This window comes from Rhinolophus hipposideros, assembly GCF_964194185.1.
Source record: "Rhinolophus hipposideros genome assembly, chromosome: 25".
Classification (NCBI taxonomy): domain Eukaryota; kingdom Metazoa; phylum Chordata; class Mammalia; order Chiroptera; family Rhinolophidae; genus Rhinolophus; species Rhinolophus hipposideros.
In genome coordinates this window covers 21203871-21226482 of record NC_138071.1, presented here as the reverse complement: position 1 = coordinate 21226482, position 22612 = coordinate 21203871, and the positions used below count along the sequence as shown (strand labels likewise).

General features: G+C 47.6%; 1 protein-coding gene across 1 annotated transcript in view; it reads right to left on the bottom strand.

The window, feature by feature from the left end:
* The window catches only part of TBXAS1 (thromboxane A synthase 1), a 132280-nt gene that overhangs the window by 4749 nt on the left and 104919 nt on the right, over positions 1-22612 (bottom strand). Inside the window, exon 10 of the mRNA XM_081038536.1 lies at positions 3271-3362. Within this exon, the coding sequence (XP_080894662.1) occupies positions 3271-3362 (92 nt within the window). The remainder of the gene's footprint in view (positions 1-3270; positions 3363-22612) is intronic.

Sequence of the window (22612 nt, the reverse complement as noted above, 5' to 3'; positions counted from 1 at the left end):
GGGGACGGGAGGCCCAGCCCCCTTTCCCGGTGACTCAGATGGTAACCAAGCCCCCACCTCTACTGCATTAAGCCTCTACTGCCCAGGACCCTGCAGTCTCTAGGCTCTTTGGACCCCCCTGGCCCTTGGTGAATATGCATGTGACTGTCCCTTCATCCATCCATCCTGCCTGAAGAGCCCATTTCTGCCCGGTGTGGGGGGCGCCCAGGTGACTTTGAAGGGCTTATTTCTGGTGGGGACTTGCAGGGTTCCTCCCCGGGCCATCTTCCCTCTATATTCAAACCTCTTTTAATCTCTCTCACTCACCCCCTCGTTTTACCTAAAGGAAATTGGCATTTGAAAATCTGTTCCCCATTCATAATGTTTCGGTGGATGACTCTACTAAAGAGGAAAACTTCCGGTCAGATTATTTCTTTTAGCGTGTCGCCGCGGCATAATCCCATTTTTGTTTTATTTTTAAGGGTTAGACTGTCTATGTTTGCATGTGAACGTACACTTTCTGGAAGAATAGCTCAACTTCTACAATGATCTCCTCTAGGGGATGGCACTGGGGTGGAGGGTGGCAGGGGACCAGGGGGCCAACTTTTTCTTTGGATCTTTCCGTATTGGTGAGGGTTGCTTGTTTCTTCTTCTTTTTTTTTTTTCAAGTATGTGCATATTATTTTGGTAATATAAATAATTATTTTAAAAATAAAAAGTAATCTTTGCTGGCTTTTACTTCAAGTGGTAGGACTGGGCTTCCCTAAATATCGTAGAGGAGATAAAATTATTACGCTAGTTTCCGTTATACCCTATTCCTGCTTATAAAAGAAATTAAGAGCAGTCCACACTTCCTTGCAGCATTCATCACTCTGTGATGAGCCTTTAATACAAGAATCAGGAACATGAAACACCAGGGCTGTGGGACCCCCCCCCCCCGCCCCATTCAGACCCTGAGTTACTAATGCAATGACTACGTGCTTGGAGCTGGTAGCAAAACACCAGTGCAGGTGGGGGGCTCTGAGGGGTACAACCTCAGTTCTAAGGGGTGAAACTAGGCTATCCCCTGGCTCCCTTCTTTTTCATTTTTACCAGAAATAGCTTGGACCTTGATGTAAGATCCTTTAAGCGCCGGAAAACGGGGACTTCCCTTCTGTACATGGTTGGGCCTTCCGTCTGACTAGGCTGCCTAAAAGGCCAGACAAATCTGCTAACTTATATATAACTGCATAGAATCCTGGATTCTCATTAGTAGTAGTTCAACAAGAATTGTTATGTTTTCCAGAAGGGCCATGTGCTGTCTCACTGATTCTCACAACAGTCCTGTGGGGCAGATGGAACAGGTGTGTGTCCCCACCGGACACGCAGGAAACAGAAGCCCAGAGCAGTACGGAATTTAGCCGAGATCACACAGCAAACTAAGGGCCTGGCCAAGACTGTCTTGACTTTCTGTCTAGAGCCGTTCGGTCATTATGGAGCACTGGCTCTATATGTGACTTTCTGAGGGAATTTTAACAAATTCATCCAGACACTGTGGTTTTTGTCCTGCCCTCAAGTGAGATCACCAGTTTGCTGGGTCCCCAGAGCAGTGCCTGCACCGACTTCCTTTGACTCGGTGCTGTTTATAAAAAGAGTCAGCAAGATAATTGGCTGCAGCATTTCGGTGTTAAAGAGAATGCTCACTTTGTCACTCAGCACGTTGTCTATTTAAGGTCTCACGTGATGAATTCGTGATTGTGTTTAGATCCAGGAAATGTGTCTGATGAGTTTGTACACTTTCCTCCTACTAGAGAACACGACTGTTCAACTCCCCTGGGTTCCCTCTGGGCCAGAAGCCGCAGCACCCAGTCGGGCTTGACCCCAGTTACTGGCCATCTCTGGGGTCCCGTAAAGGTTTCTTTCCTTTCGACAGCCTTTGTTCTGTTTTTATCCCTGAACATCTTACTTTGAATTTCATTTTAATGTGTATAGCAGCTGCCCACAGGTTCCTTGGAAGGAAGCTGGATGTAAATCATTAAAAACAAAAGATTGGATCCAGTTTACTCTGCGGCTCCCCCAAAGTCAGGGAAGGCCCATAGAATCAGCCTTATAACATTGGCGTCAGGAGAGCAAGACAAGCTGTGGCAGGACCGCTGCTCCCAGAGCAGGAGACGCGATGTGTGCCTGAGGCCCACACCACGGGTGCTTAGACTCGCTCCCCTGGAGTTCTCTATGTGCTCTGGGTCTGACCATTTTGGACAATATCTACAATCACACTCTCTAGTGATTTTTTCAGTTTGGAATATACTTTTAAGATACCTTCAAATAGTCCCTATTTTTTCTCTTAAAATGGCAAACGGTATCTCCATATGGTTTATATAGTATATTCATTCATAGCCATGCCAAAGGAACTTACTGATATACAGTTCAATGCTTTGTGTTGCTTCTGTCTCTAGAGCCTGAAATCCAGCCACTGTTTCACTCTCTAAGGGTCTGGAGACCCAAGTTAAGACCCCGTGCTCCCTGGGATGCCTCGTTTACGGGGCATTTGAAGAAAAACGGAAGACCTGATTCCTGCTCTCAAGGCACCTACAGGTTGGTGTGACTGGATGTGCATTGGAGACATGTTGTGGCAGTTAAAATGTGTCCAAGAATGTGTCCAAGAATAGACACATGAAGATAGTTACAACAGGAAGAGCTGGGGGGGTGGGGGTGGGAACAGGGAGGGCCTTGTGTGACAGGGCTGAGTTGGACTTCCTAGAGGGGTGTCTGGGCTTGTGGCTCTGAGGGCAGGACAGGTGTGGGTTGTTGGGGAGCAGGAAGGCACATCCCAGGCCTTGGAGCACCCTCTTGGAATGGCAGCTCCCAGGGCATGGATTTTACGTGTTTTGTATGTGGCTGATTTCCTAGCCTTGGCACAGAGCAGGTAGATGTTCAATAAATAGTTGCTGAATGAATGAATGAGCAGGGGGAATGGCAAAAGCCATCCAAAGCTAGGAGGCTGAAGAGACTGGCTAGTGTTGGGGAGGAAAGTCATGATAAGACAGGACCAATGACACTTGGAGCAGGTAGTTTGGATACATGACAATGGGTCAGACGTTTATTGCTCTGGTTACTGTGTGGAAGGCATTGTGTCTGTGCCCTGGGGGATACAGAGAAGCCCAAGACTCACACCTTGCCCCCAGGAGCTTGAGTCCAGCACTGGGGATAACGCAGGTGGTGACGGACGGAGGACTCGCAAAAACCCTGAACACTGATGCTGAAAGGGGCTGTGGGGTGCAGGGCGGGGTGGGGGGGGGGCCGCGGGCCTACCTGAAAGCCGGTGGGTACATGCGCAAGGTCTCTGCGATCACCATGTCCAGGTAGGGCAGGCTTTCCTGGAGGCTGCAGTACTCGGGGGTCGTCTGACAGAGGGGTCGTGACAACAGAAGAGTGTTGAGTTAGACCAAGCCACACAGCCTTCTGTTTTTTCCCTTCACTTTAGTCCTGCTGCAACTTGAGCAAACACTTAAATGGGAACCCCACTAAATCAAAAGTTGCTTCTACCCAAATTGCATTCGATTAGCACTCCACATATTCTGTTGTGCAGAATATTCTGTTGTTCTTGTTTCATGGTGCTGTATGTTATTGAGGACGAGCAGGCCCCATCTGGGAGCTGGAGGTCTTTGAGTGTCACAGAGAGAAGCTGGGTTACGACACAATGCTGGTGTTTGCTGAGAGCCGATGACGTGGCAGGCTACGCATTGTACAGGCGCTACCGTGTCTAATCCTCCCAGCAAACCAGCCAGAAAGCCCTTCTCCCATCTCTTAGGTGAGGAAACAGGCTCTGAGAGGTACTCACAGAGGTAGTAATTGGTACCTTGTAAAATGAAAAGGCAAATAGTGAAATGGCACACAAAAAAGAAAAAAGGTTTGCAACATCTATAAAGGATCGACAGTAACCAAAGCCAAAGCACTACGATTCATCAGTAAGAAGGGAAGCTCAGTAGGAAAGCAGTCAAAGGCTATGAAGAGGCAAAACACAGAAGAAAGGGGACTCGTTGTAATGCCTAATACAGATTAAAACACTGAGAGTCCACTGTCACCCATCGGATTAGGAAAAGTTGGGAAATATTGGTTAGATGCTAGGAGTCAAGACAGCAGAACCCCATATTGGGGACCCTGACACCCCCTGGACAGCATCCACTGGTGTGATGCTCCCTCTTTGGCCCTCACCCTATGAAGCAACATGGAACGAAATGACGTTACTTGAGGACCTGCTGTCCCCAATATGTCCTGGCAAGAGGCTTAAAGATCTTTGACGGGTGGCCTACTGGGGTTTGGGAGGCGGGCCCATGGGAAGGGGGGATGGCCTTGCTCACCTTCCCTAGACCCAGTCCCAGGATGGGCCATGTGCTTGGGCCAGGTGGCTGATGGGAGTGAGTCAGGGTCCCTGGCAGCAGTGAAAGCCAGACACCCCGAGCCCAGCCAGTGTCCTCACACCTGAGGGACTGCCCCCTTGGGAAAGCCTGGCATTCCTTCTCTTCCTCCTTCCAATTCTCAATAGTTTGGTTTGTATTTGTCTTTTCTGGCCTATGAGTCAGAAAATACAAAATACATAATTTCGGTGATTCTGCATCTGAGTTAAATGCTCTGATACATTTAAAACTGCCATTGTGTGATATAAAGAATGAATGGTAAAATTCATGCTAATAGTTTCACATGTAGATTTTTTAAAATTTAGAATGACAGTAAATAGGAAACAAAAAGTACTGTGACAACTGCAGAATAAAGGAAGAACCTCTATGTGTATCCTGAGTGGCATTTTCCCTGCTTTTTGAATAAGGGGTCCCCTATTTTCATTCCGCCTTGAATCCAACAAATTATATAGTTGGCCCTGCAGGGCCACGGTTGATTGGCCCAAAGGTGGGTGTCTGATCCAAGGAGACCAGTCTGGAAATTTGGATTTGGGGCCGAGACAAAGGAACTTTTCTCCAGCAGATGGAAGCTGGACACAGGTGAGCCGTGATCTGCCTGGTGGCCATGTCCTGCCTGTGGATGAATGGGCAGGACACATCTGCTGGCGTGAAAAGGAAGACATGAATTAGATTGCAGAGAGAAGCAGAGGCAAAGGACAGAAAGACCATTTCTTGGTGTCCCCTAGAGTTGCTTTCTCCATTTGCCATCTGCTCCTGGCAAGGAGCCCTGTGGGTGGCGTCTCAGTCCCCTTCCAGCAATTTCTCATTTGGGGCCTAAGTTAGCAACAGCTGAATTCTGTTACCTGCTACCAAGGGAGTCTTAACGATTACAGAAATGTTAAAAAAAAAAAGGGGGAAAAAAAGAAAAAAATTAATAACGAACTGGTACCATGCACCAAAATATAGACCTGTATCTCAAAAGCAAAAAGAAACCGGATCTCGAACCACTGTCTCTGATGGGTAAATGGTATTGGTTCCCCAAACAAAATTATATGGCTTGGAAGCCGTCAGCCTTTGAAAGAAAACGTTTTAAGATAGGCTGAGGGAAATTTGCTTTATAAATTAGAATTTGTCTTTATTAATTTTTTTTCCCCTGGATGAACTTTTTACTGTGCTTCTAAGCTTTTGGCGCAAGATACACATGAAAACATCAGCTTGGTCCAACAGTTCTTGACATGGTTCAACATTAGATGCAGAAGGATGGCATCTAATAGGGACGTTTGGGCCCTGCCATTCCGGGATTTGATTGTTGGTCTGAGGTGGGGCCAGGGCATCAGTTCTTTCCTTGAAGCCCCCCCCCCCCCACCGCCCTTCCACCCTGTCCCTGCAGTTCTAATATGCAGCCAGGGGGGTGTAACCACTGTATTAGTTTTTCCATCTGTCTCTGACCCACCCCAGTGATCCTGTTTGCGAGAGGCGTGGATGGATGGGGTATTGGGAGGCTCAGGCCTCCATGTTTTAACTTAACCCAGGTGAGACAACACAATTGAAATCCTTGTCTATTTACAGACCATTCCTCCCACCACCTTGTTTTGCCTGCCTGTAGTTCTTTCAGGAAAATCAATGACAAAGGGGTCTTGTGCCAATCCTGCCAGCAGAGGGCAGCAAGTGTATGGCAAATGGGGCTCCCCAGGCGGTTGGGCCCCTACTCGGCATCACAAGTTAAACCCAAAAGGACCTTAGAGCACATGAATCCAAATTCTTCATTATAGAGACGAGAAAAATGAGACCCAGAGAGGAAAGCTTGTGAACCTTAAATCACACAGGTAGAACTTGGAGTAGAAAACTCCAACTTAGTCATTCAGCCATCCCTCCGTGAACACCTACTGCGTATCATGTGCTAGGCTGGGCTCTGGGGGTCCAAAAAGGATTACGTCTCTAGTCCATGGGGAAACGGACTTCGAAGCAAATCATTATACTGAATGAGTGTGCTCAGGAACAGGAAATATAGTTCGTTTTGGGAATTCATTTACTTATTCATTCAACACACGGGGGTTGGTAGATACTATTGACCAGGCACTGTGCTAGGCGTGGGAACATCACTCTGAGATGCACTGACCCTGCCCGCCCTCTTGGAGCTCACAGCCTGTCTCAGGATTCACACCAGTGGGGAGGGTCACAGAGCACGGGAGCTGTGTGGGAGAACAGACGAGGGACACACACCCCGGCTTTTGGGGTCGGGGAAGCTGCCAGGAGGAAGCCATGTCTACACTGAGATCTTTATATGTATAAGAATAAGGCAGTGAAAGGTGGGTGGGCTTGTTTGGATGCGGGTGCAAACAAACCAATTTGAAAAAAAAAAAAAGATGAGTCGAATCACGAGACATTGAACCCTGAGTGGATATTTGATGTGCTTAGGAAATTGTGGTTCATTTTGTTGTTAGTGTGATGATGGCATGGGCGTCACATTTTAGAAAAGACCCTTTTTCTTTTAGAGCTATCTACTGAAATATTTACGGATGACATGATATGATGTCTGGGATTTTAAAAAATGGAAGTGGGGGAAGGTAGGGAAATCCATGAAACTAGAGTGGCCAATAAGCTGACATTTGTTGAAGCTGGGTGGCGGGTACAGAGAGGTTCATGCGATTATTCTTCGAATTTGTGTAGGTTAAAGTTTTCCTTTATAAAAAATTAAAATACAAAACTAGAAATGTAAGTAACAATAGTGTGTGAAACAGCCTATGCAAAGACTCTGAGATGTGTTAAAGAATTAAAAATGGTTGTGTTCAGGCTTGAATGGGAGAGGTGCTGCTCTGTGCTGAATGTGGGGGGACAGATAGCAGTTCTCCAGGCACAGAGGGCAGAAAGACCTCCAAAGCGTGGGGCAACCATCTGGGCCATGTCAGAAGAAGTCATGAAATGTGGTGGCATGGCACGTAGTATTGGAGGGCTGTCAAGGAGAAACGAAACAGAAAAGGTAGTTGTGCTATCTGGGTGCTCCATTATTTTTCTTCGCCATCTAGAAAAAAACTAACAAAACCATGTTGTGGGGGTAGAATTTATTGAAAGTGAAAAGGGGAAGGAAGGGAAACTTAGTCACAAAAGTCCATTCCCTTGGAAGAAGAGGCTGGCTGCCTCACCCCAAAGGTTTAAAATAGAAGCAGCTTCTTGGACGGCAGCAGGGTGGGAGCTCCGGGCTGAGCTTTCTGGTCCAGCCCTTCCCTTGCTGTTGCCTTGGGCACATTCAGGCCCTCTGTCTGGCTGGTAAGGACCCAGGACGGTCTGCCTCTCCTGGAGTGTCAGGAGAACTTGGGAGTCTGAGCACAATATTCTCCTTTTTCAAGCCAGGGCGCAACTTTAAGTGTCTGTGCTTCCAAAAGATAATGTTAAAAAGGGATCCTCAAGGGTTCTCCCTGACTCCTGTCGTCCAGGCCAAAATACTCAGAATTAGAATTTGGAAATATGCGGTGGCAGGGAGCTAATTCATCACGAGGCCCTCTGTTGTGTGTATTAGACTACTGGTGTGTCGAAGAAGAAAGCAATTCTAAAATCCAATGGAATTTATTGCAGCTGGGGCTTATTTCATAAAATAAGTAACTGCCCTTAGAAGGTTGAAAATAAGTATTAAATATTTGCTAATATCTAATAACGAGAAATAACAGTTAAATAGTTAATTATTAAATTTTGGGAAAAGCAGACATTAAAACAAATTGAATCTTTGCCTTTATCTTCTCAATCCAGAGCTTCATTTTCAGGGGAACTTTTTCATATGTGATTTTTCAATGAGAGTAACTTCTAATTTCATTACTAGGGTTTTTGGTTTCTTAGTCTTTCTATCATATAGTTTAGGAATCTGTAACCAACATTTAAATGTAATAGATAAACCTGATGGTTGAGGGAACTCCGTGGAAAACCTACTGGTAAATCCTTTAAATAGGAAGTAAGACAGCCCTCTCCTATTAATCTTGCTTTGCTACATATATATTTTTGTGTGCCATTTTCTCTAAAAGCTACTACACACACACAGACCCACCCCTGAAGCATGCATACCTGCACGCACAGCACAGATGTGATGTGCAGTATAAATGAGAAAAAGAAAAATGCCATCGCTTTCAAAAAGATTTTTTCTGGAGACTCAGAAAAATGAACACTTTCCTATTTTGCTAAAGGAAATAGAAGTGGGGTGGCTTCGGTTTTGGTCCTCCCAAGGAGGTAGCAACACCAGCATCGAATAGCATTGATAAGTGTGCACCCATGTGTGCTGGCTGTGCTAGTCTGTAAAGTGGCCTGAGTTAGCCCAGCCCTTGCCCTCCCGAAGCAGGGAACTTGAAAGTCCTTAAGATTTCTAAGCATTCTAGCATAGGGGACAGCCACGGGCAATACAGCCATATGAAGGGTAAAGATTTCCATGGGCTCTGATTCTCCAGGGGACATAAGATTATCATATGAACCCAAACCATGAAAATATGGAGACTTTGGCTGCTGCCCTTTGGCCCACCAACCCAGAAGGAAAGCCCTTCCCATTGTGACCAGGGTGACCAGTCTCCAAGATGAGCACGGAGTCCTGAGGGGGAAGCCTGAGCAGGGGCTGGACTCCTCACTGACCAGCTCTCTAAACCGGGGCCCTGAGGTCCTTTCAGCTCTGACGTTACGGCCTTGAGATTCCATAGCTGTGTCTGAGTGGGTTATTTCAGGGTTGGAAGATAAGCGCTGTGGCGCGGGGTTGCGAGAGGGGTGGGGAGCTTTCTGTCATCATCGTTGGCTTGCCGAGCCGAGGCCCAGAAGGCCCTGTGTGCTAGGTTAAAGAATTTGGCAGATTTAGATATAGACACGCTTCCATACCTTAGAAAAAGTAAGGAGGAGAGTGTATACAGTATTTATTTATATCCACTTTAAAGGGAAAGAGACAGAGCCCATCTCACATAAACACATGGATTATTCCAGGGTGCTCTGTCCTGAGGCCCTGGCCGTGAAGAGATTAGGCGAGGAGATGTAATGGAAGAACATAAACCAGGCTGTGTGTGTACACACACACACACACACACACACACACACACACACGTGCACTCCTGCTCCCACCCCCACGGGTGTCAGCGCTCTCCGCTGATGGCCCCGGGTTGAGCTTTATCGATAGTGTTGACCCTCTGCAGGAATTCCTGTCTTCCGAGATCTAAGATAATGACAGCACTTGGCCTCCTGCCACACCTTACTGCCCATGGAAGGATGTTTACATCCATTATAGCATTTGGTCCTCACAACTGCGCTGTGAGGTAGGTAGGGCAGTTTGTGTTGCCTGTTTTATAGATGGAAAAAACAGAGGTTCAGAGAGGTCTGTGGCTTATCCAAGGTCACACAGCGAGTAAGTGGCAGAGTCAGAACTAAATCCAGATCTTCAGAGTCCATGGATTTCCCATCCTGCCATGCTGCCTAGACTTCCCTTCCTCTCTCCTTCCTTTCCTTTGGTACATGTTATGGAAGAAGAACATACATACAGGAAAATAAAACACAGACAAAAATGGAGCGCTCCATGGATTTTCACAAAGCAGGCGCACCCGGTAACCGGCGTCCGGATCGTGACACAAGAGATTTCCAGCATTCTGAAGTGCCCCCATGATCCATGGCACACAGCCCCACAAGAGTAACCGTTCTGACTTCCAACACAAGAGATTATTTTTGCTCTTTCAGAACTGTATGTACATGGAATATCCAGTATAAGGGCTGTTGTGTCTGCCTTCTTGTGTTTGACTTTACGTCTCTGAGATATACCCCTGGTGTGCTGTGGAGTTGTAGCGTGTCCATTCTCATTGTTCTATGACCCCATGACCTGGTCATCCTTTCAGCTGTGGATGGACATTTGAGTTGTTCCCTGTTTGGGGCTCATTGTGAGTAAAGCTGAACATTCTGGTATGTGGCTTTTGGTGAACATATGTACACATTTCAGTTGGGTATATATACACCTCGCAGTGGAATTGCTGGGTTACAAGGGATGTTCATATTCAGCTAGTGTAGATATTTCGAACAGTTTTTCAAATCAGTTGTACACATTGCCCAAAATTTTAATGGTGAAATCAGTTCACTCTATTTACTCTCACTGTGGGTTTCTCCCCTCTTCCCTCTGCCTGCCCCCCTCCAATGTGCTGAAATCTAACCATCTTTATGCCAGGAAAGGGTTGAGAGAAAAAAAATACTGTATTATTTTCGGAGCTGAGTTATTTATTCCTATAGTGTGTATGGGGAGAAAAAGCGGGTGGTGAGAAACAGATAAGATAGATCTAATTACCTAATTTTAAAAATTTGTCCCAATTACCAGACACAAGCACTCCTAAGTGTAAAAGACATTCTAAAATCAGCTAGATTCGAACCTTTGAATTATCTGGTGTTTTGTAATGTTCTGTTCTCTCCGTTAGCTGTGGGTCATTCACAGTTGATTGTATGTGGCATTCAAAGATATAATCCCCTAAGTTAATGATAGTTAAATCACCCATCCCACTGTCTCTGCACCGAGGAAAGAGTCTTGCATTTAATTTGCAGAGAGTTTTTGTTCTTGTTGTTCACTCTCGCCCCAGGTAGACACTGAGTACCTGCCGTGTATTTAACAGAGTGTGTGGGGGAGAAAGGGGGAAAGAGGAGACAAGATATAGTTCCACACCATACTCCTTATTATGTATTTGGGAAACCATTTACTTGTTCATTCAAAGACTTATTATTATGGTAATATGGAGCCATTGAAGGTTTTTGGTAACATACTGAAAATGGTCTTTTGTGCTCTGACAATGACATGCAGGATAGATAGTTGAAAGAGTTGGGAAATAGTGCAGTCAGATGGGAGACCTTTGCAATAGTCCAGGTAAAACTGACGAGCTCCCATTACAGTGTCAGCTGTCAGAATGGGAAACGGGGTTGAAAGAGAGAAGCCATGTAAGCAGTGATTCTCCATCTTGGTGGCTCCCTGCCGATGCCAGGACCTCACCCCGGAATATTCAGTATGAATTGGTCTGGATTGGGGTGCAGGACTTGGTACTGTTTTAAGCTCCCTAGGATATGCAGTTGTAACAAGGGAAGACTTCCAAGGGAAGGTGCATCTTTAGATAATAAGGGGTCAGGAAGCAAGGAGATAAAAGCCGTTCCCAGGTCTCATTCCTGGGTGATGGAAAGAAAGATGGAAACAGGACCAACCTGGGGGGGGGGGCTGCCTCTTACAGGACAAGCTCAGCTTTGTGTTGGGGGACTCGGGGGAGACGGTGTCCTGTTCGGCTCACAGAGGTGATGAGTCTCTGGGGTGGAGGTAGGAAAGAACTGGAAACACTGCCTAAGGAAAGGTGGCAGAGGGGCTGGGAAGGAAGAGACCCTGGTCAGAGTCTCTAATCTGAACGTGGCCAAGGAGATTAAGGATGAAGGAAGGCCATTGCATCAGTCAACTGGGGGCAGAGGTGAGGCCCACGCCAGTTCCACTGGGGTTAAAGGACGTGCAGGGAGAGGGCGTGGAGTAAGACAGAGTGGGGAGGGACCCACACACACCTACCAGACGGAATGAAAGATTGGGGGAACAGAGCAAACCAAGGGGAGAAGGGAGGGCACCGTCACATGTCTCAGCAGCAGGCATGTGACAAAGAAAGGACGTGCTGCTCTTGTAGTTACTAAGGACAGAATCAGGCCCAGTGGTAAGTCCCAGAGAGAAAGATGTTGGCTCACGATAGGGAAAGGTTTTCAAATGCCTAGAACATCACAGTGAACCGGACAAGCCCCGTGCCCACTGGAGATTTCCCAAAGCTGCTCGTGAGCCTCTGAAAAGGCCTCCGTACGGTATTCACGGATCCCTCTCCATTAGGAGGTGGACCTAGAGACCCCATGGTGTGTGCCACGTCCCGACGACCCGCCCATCCACCCAGGGACAGCCTGCGACATTAGCAGATCCTGGGTCGCTTGGCCAGCCCGGAGGAAGGTCACAGGAAGGTGGAGAGTGATCAGCTTGCTATTCCTCCCCCAAGCCCAGCTCCCAGCTCCCTTCCTTGTGCCTCTGCAGCTCATTGATAATTCAGTCTAAAAGTCAGAGCCCAGGTCACTTACTGTTTGGGGAAATGGTAAACAAAGATAAGAGCTTTAAGCACTGGAATTTATTTTTTTATCCTCTCGGCCTAAAAGCAACTGCATGTTAAATTTAGAAGGCTGCTTCCAGACCCCTCCCGCCCTCCTGTTTCCTGCCTCCTCTTTGCGTCCATGATCAGCAAAGGGTCTCGCTGACCACTGAATCTGAAATGTGTCTGTAAAGCCCAGGAGTCTTTAGAGGCTGCCTGCCTGTATGTTTATAAAAATGTATCATCTGAGGGCCTGGGAGAAAGGGACCATTTCCTCCGAGAGCCGGCTCTGCTCACTATTTCAGCAGCAGCCATCTCTACCCAAATATTTACCTAAATATTTACCCAAACTCCCTGCCCGGGCAGGGCTGTGGTGCTTTTGTCTCAGGTCAGGAGGCGAGATGCTCTCCAGGGAAGGAAACACATTTTCAGCAAACCACGCTACAATTTATTTACAAAGGTCTCCCCCACGCTTGGGAATCTATAATTCAGCAGCTCTCTTTTCTATGTAGGTTAAATCCCTTTGCAACCTACTCCAAGAACCTGTAGAAATCCTTTTGTTGGCCTGGAATGCTGTTGTATTGAATATTGTTGGAAATAAATGAGCCATTGTCTGGGCTGAGAATTTTCTGGTTAGATAGAGATCTCCACTGTGATACGATTTATTGTAGCAGGGCTTTTTTTTTTCCTTCTTCTTTTTTTCTAAGCTTATTTTAAATCCCCTATTGCCTGCTCAGTCCATTTTCACATCTCAGGATGGGCAAGCTAAAAAAACAAAAGGAAAGAAAAAAAAGAACCTCCTTTGCCCCAAAACCATCTTCAGAGACCCAAATGGTATGGGGTACCAGATTTTAATGAGTGCTGGGAAGTGGGGTACGTCTGTCAGCCAGCTTTAGGGGAAAGGAGAGTTGACCATGCTGTCAGCTGGCATGTGATTGGGTTATCAGTCACAGGACGATAAACAGAAAAGAAGAGAGACTCAGAAGTTGCATAAGTTCAACGCTCGCTCCCACGTTCAGATGAGGAACCCCAGCCCAGAGAGGTCAGGTGATATGCTCTCACTTTTGCCCGGACAGAAGTTCTCCCTGATTACTCTTTAAAAAAAAATTCCATTAAACTGGCTAAGCTTTCAAATATACCCAACCCTAGTTAAGAGGAAGTTTTTGAAGTTAAAAAAAGTTTATAAAACACTTGACTGCTTTTTCTCTTTTATAATTAACTCCTGAGATGTTGAATATCATGATTGGCAGCTAGAAATGGACATGGCATGTGGAGCTGTGGGGTTCATCAGATCTAGCTGGAAGACTGTGGGTGAGTTGCCGAGCCTCGTCAGTTAGCTCATCTGTAAAATGGGGAGAAAACACACCTCCATGGGTTGTAGTGAGGAGTCCTCATAAAATGCCATTTAGGGGTTTCCTGAAGGAGCTCCGTTTGTAACTCTGATTTGGGACATGAGATGAGGAGTGTTAAGTACCAAATTTGTTTCCAAAAGTACTATTTAGAGACCCCGTGAGTCTGTGGGAGCTGCAAGCATGGGGTCACCCCAGGAGAGAGAGAAACAATCGTGCTTCTGAAAATTACGAATTCAGTTGGGGCTGCCCTGGGGAGATGCCAGTGAGAAGTCCCCAGTCCTGGGGACTTCTCTCATCAGAAGAGAGTGGAGGATTCTAGAAGATAAAGCATGCAGCTGAGCTGTGGCTGGTCCTCAGACCTGCCTCAACTCTGTCCTGCTCCTGGGGCGAGAATAAGGTCAAGGCCACCTGGCTACAGGCAGACACAGGTCCGGCCCAGGACCATGACGTCCACGCCACCAACCCAGCCCAGACACAGCCTTTCCTGGACCCAGGGTCAGGTTGGTTGGTGAGAGAGCTCACTGGGAACCCCCTGTGTTACTCAGTGCACTCCAGTAAATGGGTACCTGCTCACAGGGCTGAGGCTGGGTCTGCAGGTAAGAAAGGAGGGAGCAGTGGGCTTGGGCTGCTGCCAGCACAGAGCCCAGGGACTCGGGAATCCTTCAGAGAGCAGGGGCTGCAGGGGCCTGCCTGCCAGGGGCCAGCTCTGGGCTGGCAGGAGCGGGGAAGAGCTGGCAGACACCAGGCTCCTCCACTGTGGCCTCAGGACAGACTTGGCCTGCTGACTTTCATGTCTGTTAACCTTGAGCCCTCAAGAGTGGAGGAAAAGGGTCAAATATATGGTAATGGAAGGAGAACTGCCTGTGGGTGGTGAACACACACTGTAACATAGAGGTGATGTATTATAGAATTGTACACTCGAAACCTATGTAATTTTACTAGCCAATGTCACCCCAATACATTTAACAACAAAAAAAGTGAATGACGAACCCCCTTCTGCGTAGCCTGAGAAAGGAACCTGATCTGGGGCCATTCCCAGCAAGCACTTCTCACAGTCCATTTCCTTCTGACCCTCAGGGAGAGATGACTTTTCTTTGTCACGTGCCTTCCTCTGTGTGGAAACCTCTGGGCTTGCACACAGCTGATAACTTCCCTTTGCCAAGAACCGAGCACATTGCCTTCCGGTTATCTTTTCTGATCCTCACAAGACCCCCCTTTGCCCAGGAGGAGACGGAGGTGTCTGGAGCCCAGGTAGCTTGCCCAAGGTCACCTGGCCAGGCACCTGAAGCTGGGTGTCAAACCAGCCGGTTTCCAGGGCCACCTCTTCTTATCCTCGTGGTACCACCCTCCCACCTCTTCCACCTGACGCGATTTTAGCCCTGTTCTTTTTTCTGCAGCTGATGGCTTTTAGTGAAAAGGATTCTTTGTCAAGAATGGCTTCTCCAATGGCAAGCTAAGTAAAAACAGGCCCAGAGTAATGGCTAACAGGAGCTTCAGCACTGTTGTCGGCCCGTGTACACAAAAAAGTGTCTCTCCCTACTTCTTGGAACTGGCGGAGTGAGTTTGGATAAATAAGAATGAGGCTCTTGGGGAGAAAAGATTTTGTTGTTGTTGTTAATTTGGGGTGAGAGGGGACTTACTAAATCTCAGACAGCACATGCCTCAGAGCCTTGATAGTCGATTTCTGCTCAAAGTATCTGAGACACTGCGTTCCTGCCTCAGCCTGTCTGCTGGGTGCAGGCTGGGCCACAGGTGCAGGGGGGCTGCTGGGGCCCAGCCGGCAAGGCTCCCGCCAGCTGGCCTGCAGGTGGGCCCCACCCGGCCTCTCAGGAGTGGCCTGGCAGACCTCCCCGCCATACTGCCTTACCAGATATGGAGGGCTCTCCTCCCTCAGGTGGCTGAGAAGGGGAGATAACTCCTTGTCCTCCTTATTCCCACGTGTGCTCCCAAAGTCTGCAGGCCGGAGAGAGAGGGTGACAGCAAAGCTTACCTGCAGGTGAGACCCACACCCTCTATCATTCCTGGAATGGGGTGGCTGATGCTCCCAGCCAAAGCCCTTCTTCTCCCCCTCCCAATGGACTGGGCAAGCTGGGCCTGTTCACCGCCAAGGCATCCAGAAGAGGCTTCAGTTAGGGGTGCCCCTCTTCTGCAGGCAGCCTCTCATCTGGACAGTCCCCCCTGCCAGGCCCTATTTATGTTAACCCTTTTTGCTTTTATTATCCCTGCTATTGGGCTGTCTTTGTAATGTGGGACAAAACCCCCTGAGGGTGACCGTGGCACAGGAGGGCAAGTCACCACTGCCCCCTGTCCCCTCCCCCGTGGGAAAGAATTCTGTTTATGTGTTCCTATCTTTATACTTTTATTTGATGTATTTATTTTAGGGATCTTGCTAACAGATCCTGTCTATCAGGAATGTCACCTGTCCTACACGTCCCGGTAGCCGCCTCTGGGACCCCCTTGCTGTTTACAAATAGCCTCTTGCATGTGCTGAGAGTCGTTTCACTGGGTATCACCTCGTGCCGGCTGCTACCGGCCTTGTTCTAGGGGTGGGTGGAGATGGGCAGTGCACGGCCCTGGAGGGGGACAAGCCCAGCGGACGCCGGGGGCTGAGGCTCTGACGGAAGAAGTGTGGGTGCTGCGGGAACATGAGGGGGCGTCATGGGGGCCACAGAATCTGCCCCGGGGTGGGGGTTGCAGGGATCGGAAAGTCTTCCCACAGAAGGTGAGGCTTACGCTGGAGCAGTTTTCAAACAGCGTTTGTGTTCTTTCACATAGAAACAATGGAAGCACTTAAACAAGGTTTTGGAACAAAATTGAAACGAGTTCCATCACAGCCTCACCATTTATTGCTGTTTTATCGGAGTGCGTGCTCTCTGCGGTTTGTGCCTCTGCCTCACGCCAACCACGTCTCAGCCCATATATCGTGGCAGTGGCACGTGTTAATTACGGCAATTTGTTTTGGCCGTGGATCTTAAAGAATCGTTTGTTTCTTTTGTCTTCCGTGTCTGCTGGTCCCTGTAATGTGCAGTGTGCAACGGCCTCACTCCATTTCCCACCCCTCCCCGCAAAGTAAAGCTTCTGAAAGAGACGTAACCTTAAGGTGGGGGAAGACAGGGAGGGGGCTCTCCAAGGGCCAGAGGTGACAGGGTCACACCAGGAGGCCCTGAGGGTTGGGACTCGCTGGCTGGAGGGGTCAAGTCTGCAGGCAGGGACCAGGTGGGGGTGGTAGTGGGGACAGGGAGGGAAGCTTGGGCACCTGGGGGACAGAGAGGCAGCCCTGAGGGGGTGGCAACATGCATTGCAGGGCCCTATTTCCCACCCATCACAGGGTGATGGCAGATGGGCACCCAGCGGCTCCTAGATGATTCTTACAGCCCTGCAGTGTCCAGGACGAGAGGCCCCAGAGGTGAGGCCCAGAGGGGGTGGGATGACCTCCCAGCACGTACATAGCACACATGACCCCATGTGCCATAACATTGGAAACAGGCCAACTGCCCGGCCAGCCCCACCCTCTCCAGGTGGCCACTCCCACCAGGAGGAACAGGGTGCTGGCAGCTTTCCTGCCCATAAAGCCTGCACCCGTGTGTGTTTATGAAAGAGTGTTGTGCTGCGACAAAACCCTTGCGCCCCTGGACGCCAGCTGCTGTCCTTGCAGATGGCTTTCGCAGCTCCCCTGAGAGGCGGGGAAGCAGGCGAGGGGAGATGTGGGTGCAAGGTGGGGACAGGGAGAGAAAGCCTGGCCTGGGGGAGGGGCAGAGAGCAGAACCAGTGCCATCTTTAGAAGAAAGAAGAGTTCCACAGCTACACTGAGTATTTATGGACCAAGTCCTGTGGGGACAGGCACAGGGTGGGTTTCACTTACAGATGAGAAAACGGAGCTTCAGAGGGTTTGTGCCTCAGGTCAGTAGGCAGAGAGAGGGGGCAGCCGGGCAGAAATATGTAGTGTGAACGGAGTGAAAACCCAAGTCTACCCAGTTCCAAAGGCTGTGCCAACACCAGGTAAAGATGAGTACGGAAGTCTTTCTCTTTCTCATTCAAGCGGGACGTGAGAGGATGCGCTCCCCACTTTGTCGGAGCGGCCCAGGGACAGTCAGAGCCAGATACTTCCTAAGACAGGACATCAACCCCATGAACGCTGGCAGGAGCATGTAGGTCCAGCGTGATTGCTGGAATCAGCCAACAACCTCTGACATCCTTCTGAGCTCTCAGATCTTGGTAATTTGATCACTTTGTTGGTCCCTGACAGAAAATAGTTTCCTGGGGAAATGGGATGGCAAAAGAGTGTTTTGTTGGAAGGGAAGGAAGGAGGAAGGTAGGAAAAGTTCTGAGCTGAAAGGGAGGGGGACTCAGAGAAGCCATGCAGTAGGGGAACCAGGGGTGGCAAGGAAGGGACCCTGTTTTCCAGGGGAGCAGAATGCACGGCTGAGACCAGGTGGCATAGTGGCTTGCTGGCAGGGCAAGGAGAGACACGTGGAAAGGACATATGTCCACTAAGATCGCTAAGATGATCTGTAGAATGGTAATAACAGGAAGATTTGAAACAACCACAGCAAAATAAAAATGAATGTTTCTGGAGGAATGTTCTCTGTACTTACACACATCATCCCATTGCATCAACCCCACCCTAAGGGAGCAGATACGATTACTATCCCCTTCTAACAGCTGAGGAAACTGAGGCTTAGAGTTACGTGGTGCAGGGATTCAGCCTGGCCTTGAGGCACGGAGTCAACCCAGAGCCTGTGCTCTTAGCCGTCAGTCTGGCTCCACCCAGGATGGGTGACCATGAGGTTGGTAAAGGGCTGTGCGACTGGCTGATCGCTGTGGGTCTTGCTATGAGCCTAATTCCTCACTCCACCCTGAAGAGGTGGGTTGTGGCTCCTGTGTGCTGAGCCCTGGAGGGTGCAGAGAACTACGTTCTCCGCCGTCAGCTCAGGCCGTAGCCGCTGGGCGTAGAGGAACCGACCGGCAAGCTCGTTCCACGGGATGGAGGGAGCCCAGTGAACTTCTCTGTGTAAATTGACTGACTACTGAGCTAATGAAAATGTTGGAAGGAGCCCCTGAATTTGGATTCTGCAAGCCAAATGAACTGTGCTATACAGCAGAAGAGGAAAAGTGGTGCTCTGGGAGACTGTGCATTTCTTTGGAATTCATCTATCCCAACTGGAAAAAGAAAACACAAAACGTGTGGAGTGGGTGGCCAAGGAGAAGATCTAAAGGATAGTAAACTGAATGATTATAAGATTCCAGAAAGTTCTATATGTGGTTTGAAAATCTAGACTTAGTATATGATAAAAATATACAAAGTAGATGGATATCTCTTGGCTTGGTGTCTTTTTCCTGCCGGTGTACTCGTTTGCAGGCCTCTCAGCTCAGCTGCCCCCATGTCCTGATGACAGAGCATAAGAGTTACAGCAAGAAGACTTGAATTCTGTATTTGCTGTGTGACCCTGAGAATGGCACCTAACCTCTCTGAGCCTATGTTTTCTCAACTCTCAAAGGGATTTTAATAGATACTCGACCAAGTTCACAGATTAGGGAGAAGTAATGGCAACAAATATTTCTCTTACGTTTCTTTTACATCTCTGACAGTGCCCATCCCAGTGGAGAACATATGGAAGACGCGCGGTACAGATCTCCTGAGCCACCAAAATAGCAAGACTAGGCTGCGGGTAGGCGGAGAGTGAGATGCTAAAGATCACAGGGTAAGTACCAAGATGAAATCGTTTAAATGTTGGTTGAAGTCAAGTGGATGCCGTAAGCAATGATAGAATCAGTTTAGATCAGAAATGATATAAATCTTGGAAATTTTAGAAGAATGTGACATGATAACCAAATGGTATAGAGAAGTCATACAATTTTATCAAATGAAACAAAAAAATGTGGATCCCAGAATGTGTACTATAACTTGGAGAGCAGAAAAATGTATCCTTTGGTAGAATGAAACCAAAAACACAGGCTTGGATGTTGGGAGACGTAACTGTTATTCCTAGTTTGGCCACAGATTAGTGAAATGGACTCGGAAAGTCTCTTAATTGATCTGACTTGCTTCCTCATTTATAAAATGGATTTCTAAAAAAATTCATTCACTTTTCTGAGCTATAATGATATGGTCAAGAAAGTTTGAAAAACGTAACTCTAACACCCTGGGTGCTGCCAGGAAAGCTTGAGTGTGTTGCCTGCTTCAGTTCCCCCCTTTACACTGGGGCCTCTATAATCTGATTCCTTTGACTCTGCATGGGGTAGGAAGGTCGCAGCAGTTGATGCCCTTCCCTAAACAATAGCTCCTTTCCCCTTACCAGCAAAGAGCCAGGTGTTTCATCAAGTAAGAATATGAATAGAGTTGCCAGATCTATCAGATAAAAATGAGAATTTCAGATAAGCAATGAATCATTTTTGAGTATAGGTATGTCCCAGATATTGCATGAGACATACTTACACTCAAAAACAATTCATTGTTTATCAGAAATTTAAATTTAGACATCTGTATTTTATGTGGCAACCCTAGGTAAGTAATAAATACACAGCAAACTGGAGGGAAACTTTCCAAAGATTAAGACTTTTAAGTGCTCCAAACTACAAAACTTTGTGCTTTAATATGCTCATAAATTAACAGCTGTATTATATTATGCAAATTTATGTTAAGTTATTCACTATCTGTCATCATGCTCCACTAAAAATTGTATATATGACATTTTGAAAAAAATGACATCTTCTGATAAGAGTTTTGTTCTGCATTTTGGTGGCGCTGATTACCTCTGGCTCTCCTGAATGCCACGCAGCCGCCACCACACAGAGCCAGGGTCTTACTGAGTGGCTCACTGGATTACTTATGGCCTAGAATCGTGAAGGACAATCCCAAAGAGTGGCCAGTGGTTGCTTTCCCTCCATTTTAATGCCTTTCAGAAAAAACACAGCTTGGCGGTGAAATAACGGGAGACAGCATCCGGCCTTTTATCTGAAGTTGGCTGTTTCCCACCAATAAACACTGTGCAATACGAAGGGTCGCTTGACTGGACAAGCCAGAAGGGAGATCCCTTGCTTTTTCCATCTCTGTGCCTTCCCGTTTCTTGGTCATTATACACAAAGAGAGAAAAAGCAGTTTCTGCTGTTTCCTTGCTATCGCGTGGCTGAAAAAATGTCCACCAGTTGGCTAATTTAATATTCAGAGCATAATAGAGATGCCTTATCTTCAGGCTGATCTGCTTAATATTTTAACTGATGACTGTTGGAGGCTCCTGGTATGCTACCAGTTTGTTTTATTTTAATTTTAGCATATATATATATATCTTGTGGAATACTGTGTATGGAAGAAAAGCCGGTGTCTGTTCTGGGCTGGAGGGGTAAAATCTTGGTAAGGGCACATTACATTCCCAAAGTGGTCCTGACAGCAGAAGTTTAGAGGAGGACAGAGAGCTAGATGGCCGTAAAGAATCTTTGAAGAATGCCAGCTCAGGCTTGGAAGACAGTCTGTTTGCAGCAGAAATTACAGGGAGGAAGGCAGGTGAGGCCGATGCAATTAAAAAAGGATGCTTTGTTCATCCAGAAGAGAACATACAAATACTGAGGAAGGAGTCAAAGTGGCATGCTGGGGGTGCACTGGTCCTGCTCCCCCCACTACACAGGGGAGGTTCCTGCTCTGGGGTTGGGGGGTGGGCAGGGCTCACTGTCTACACTCGGTCTTCTGAGAGCAGGTGACAGGCTGGCAGAGCACAGGGTGAAATGAGCATGGGCCTGGGAGTCAAGTAACCACACCCAAACAGCGTGACCTTAGCTGGTCTCCGAATGGCCTTTGCCTCAGTTTCCTCATCTGCACAATAAAGGGATTAGATTGAGTGATCCCTAAGTTTCTTTCACCTTTAACTTTTATTCATTCATTCATTCATTCATTCATTCATTCAACTAACATTGATCACCTATTATGTGCCTGGATGTGGTAACAAAGAGGACCCTCCACTCATGGTGCCCACAGCTGAGCTTGTCTAGGGGTCGACAAGCAGAAGGGTGTCATCCTGCCCAAGAGAAGGAGAAGGAGGAAATGGTGACAGAGCTAAGGCTGCTGACTCCAGCTTTCTGAGAATGACTGAGGAAAGCAAATTCTGAGAGAGAAGAGTCTGTTGTTTTCTTGGCCACGGCTTCTCCCAGCTGAGGAGGGAGAGGCCGCTACTGATATGCACAACTAGGAGGTGCTGATTTCTGGAAATTTCTATCCAAGATGGAGTATCAGCATGATGGATTTAACCCATGGACCACTTGTCATTCTAGCTGACCCACATGGAGATGAAGGAACTAATTACAAGAAACCTGCCTTGCGTCTCCAAAGGCTGTGAAGTTTGGGACAGGAAACAAGATTGGGAGGCATGGGGGATATTTTTGTCCCTCCTTCCAGCTTTAGAAAAGAAAGGCAAGGATGGACATTTAGCAGGATACGGTTTAGATGCCAGCAATGGACAGGATTAGTTTTGCTGGATTATGGCCTGGATCACCAGAAATCTCCTGACATACACCTGAGAAGAGTATGTGTCAGGACACCCACAGAAGTGGGCTTTAAGCTAAATTTTGAGGACAGGGAGAAAAATGCTGCTAGATACACTGATAAGTGACAGGTTTCCCATATGAATGATTCTCAAGGGACATACGAAACCCAAGGGACAGAATGAATAGAAAAATTCCCGATATGTTGGATTTTACACAGAAAAAAAATTTTTTTATATGGAAATATTGATAGAATTTTATTTTAAGACACTCGGGTGCAGACAAGGGGAGTGTAAATTTGTCAAACGTTAAGTGAAAAGAAACAGTGTATTTCTTGGCTTAGGTTTTTTTTTTT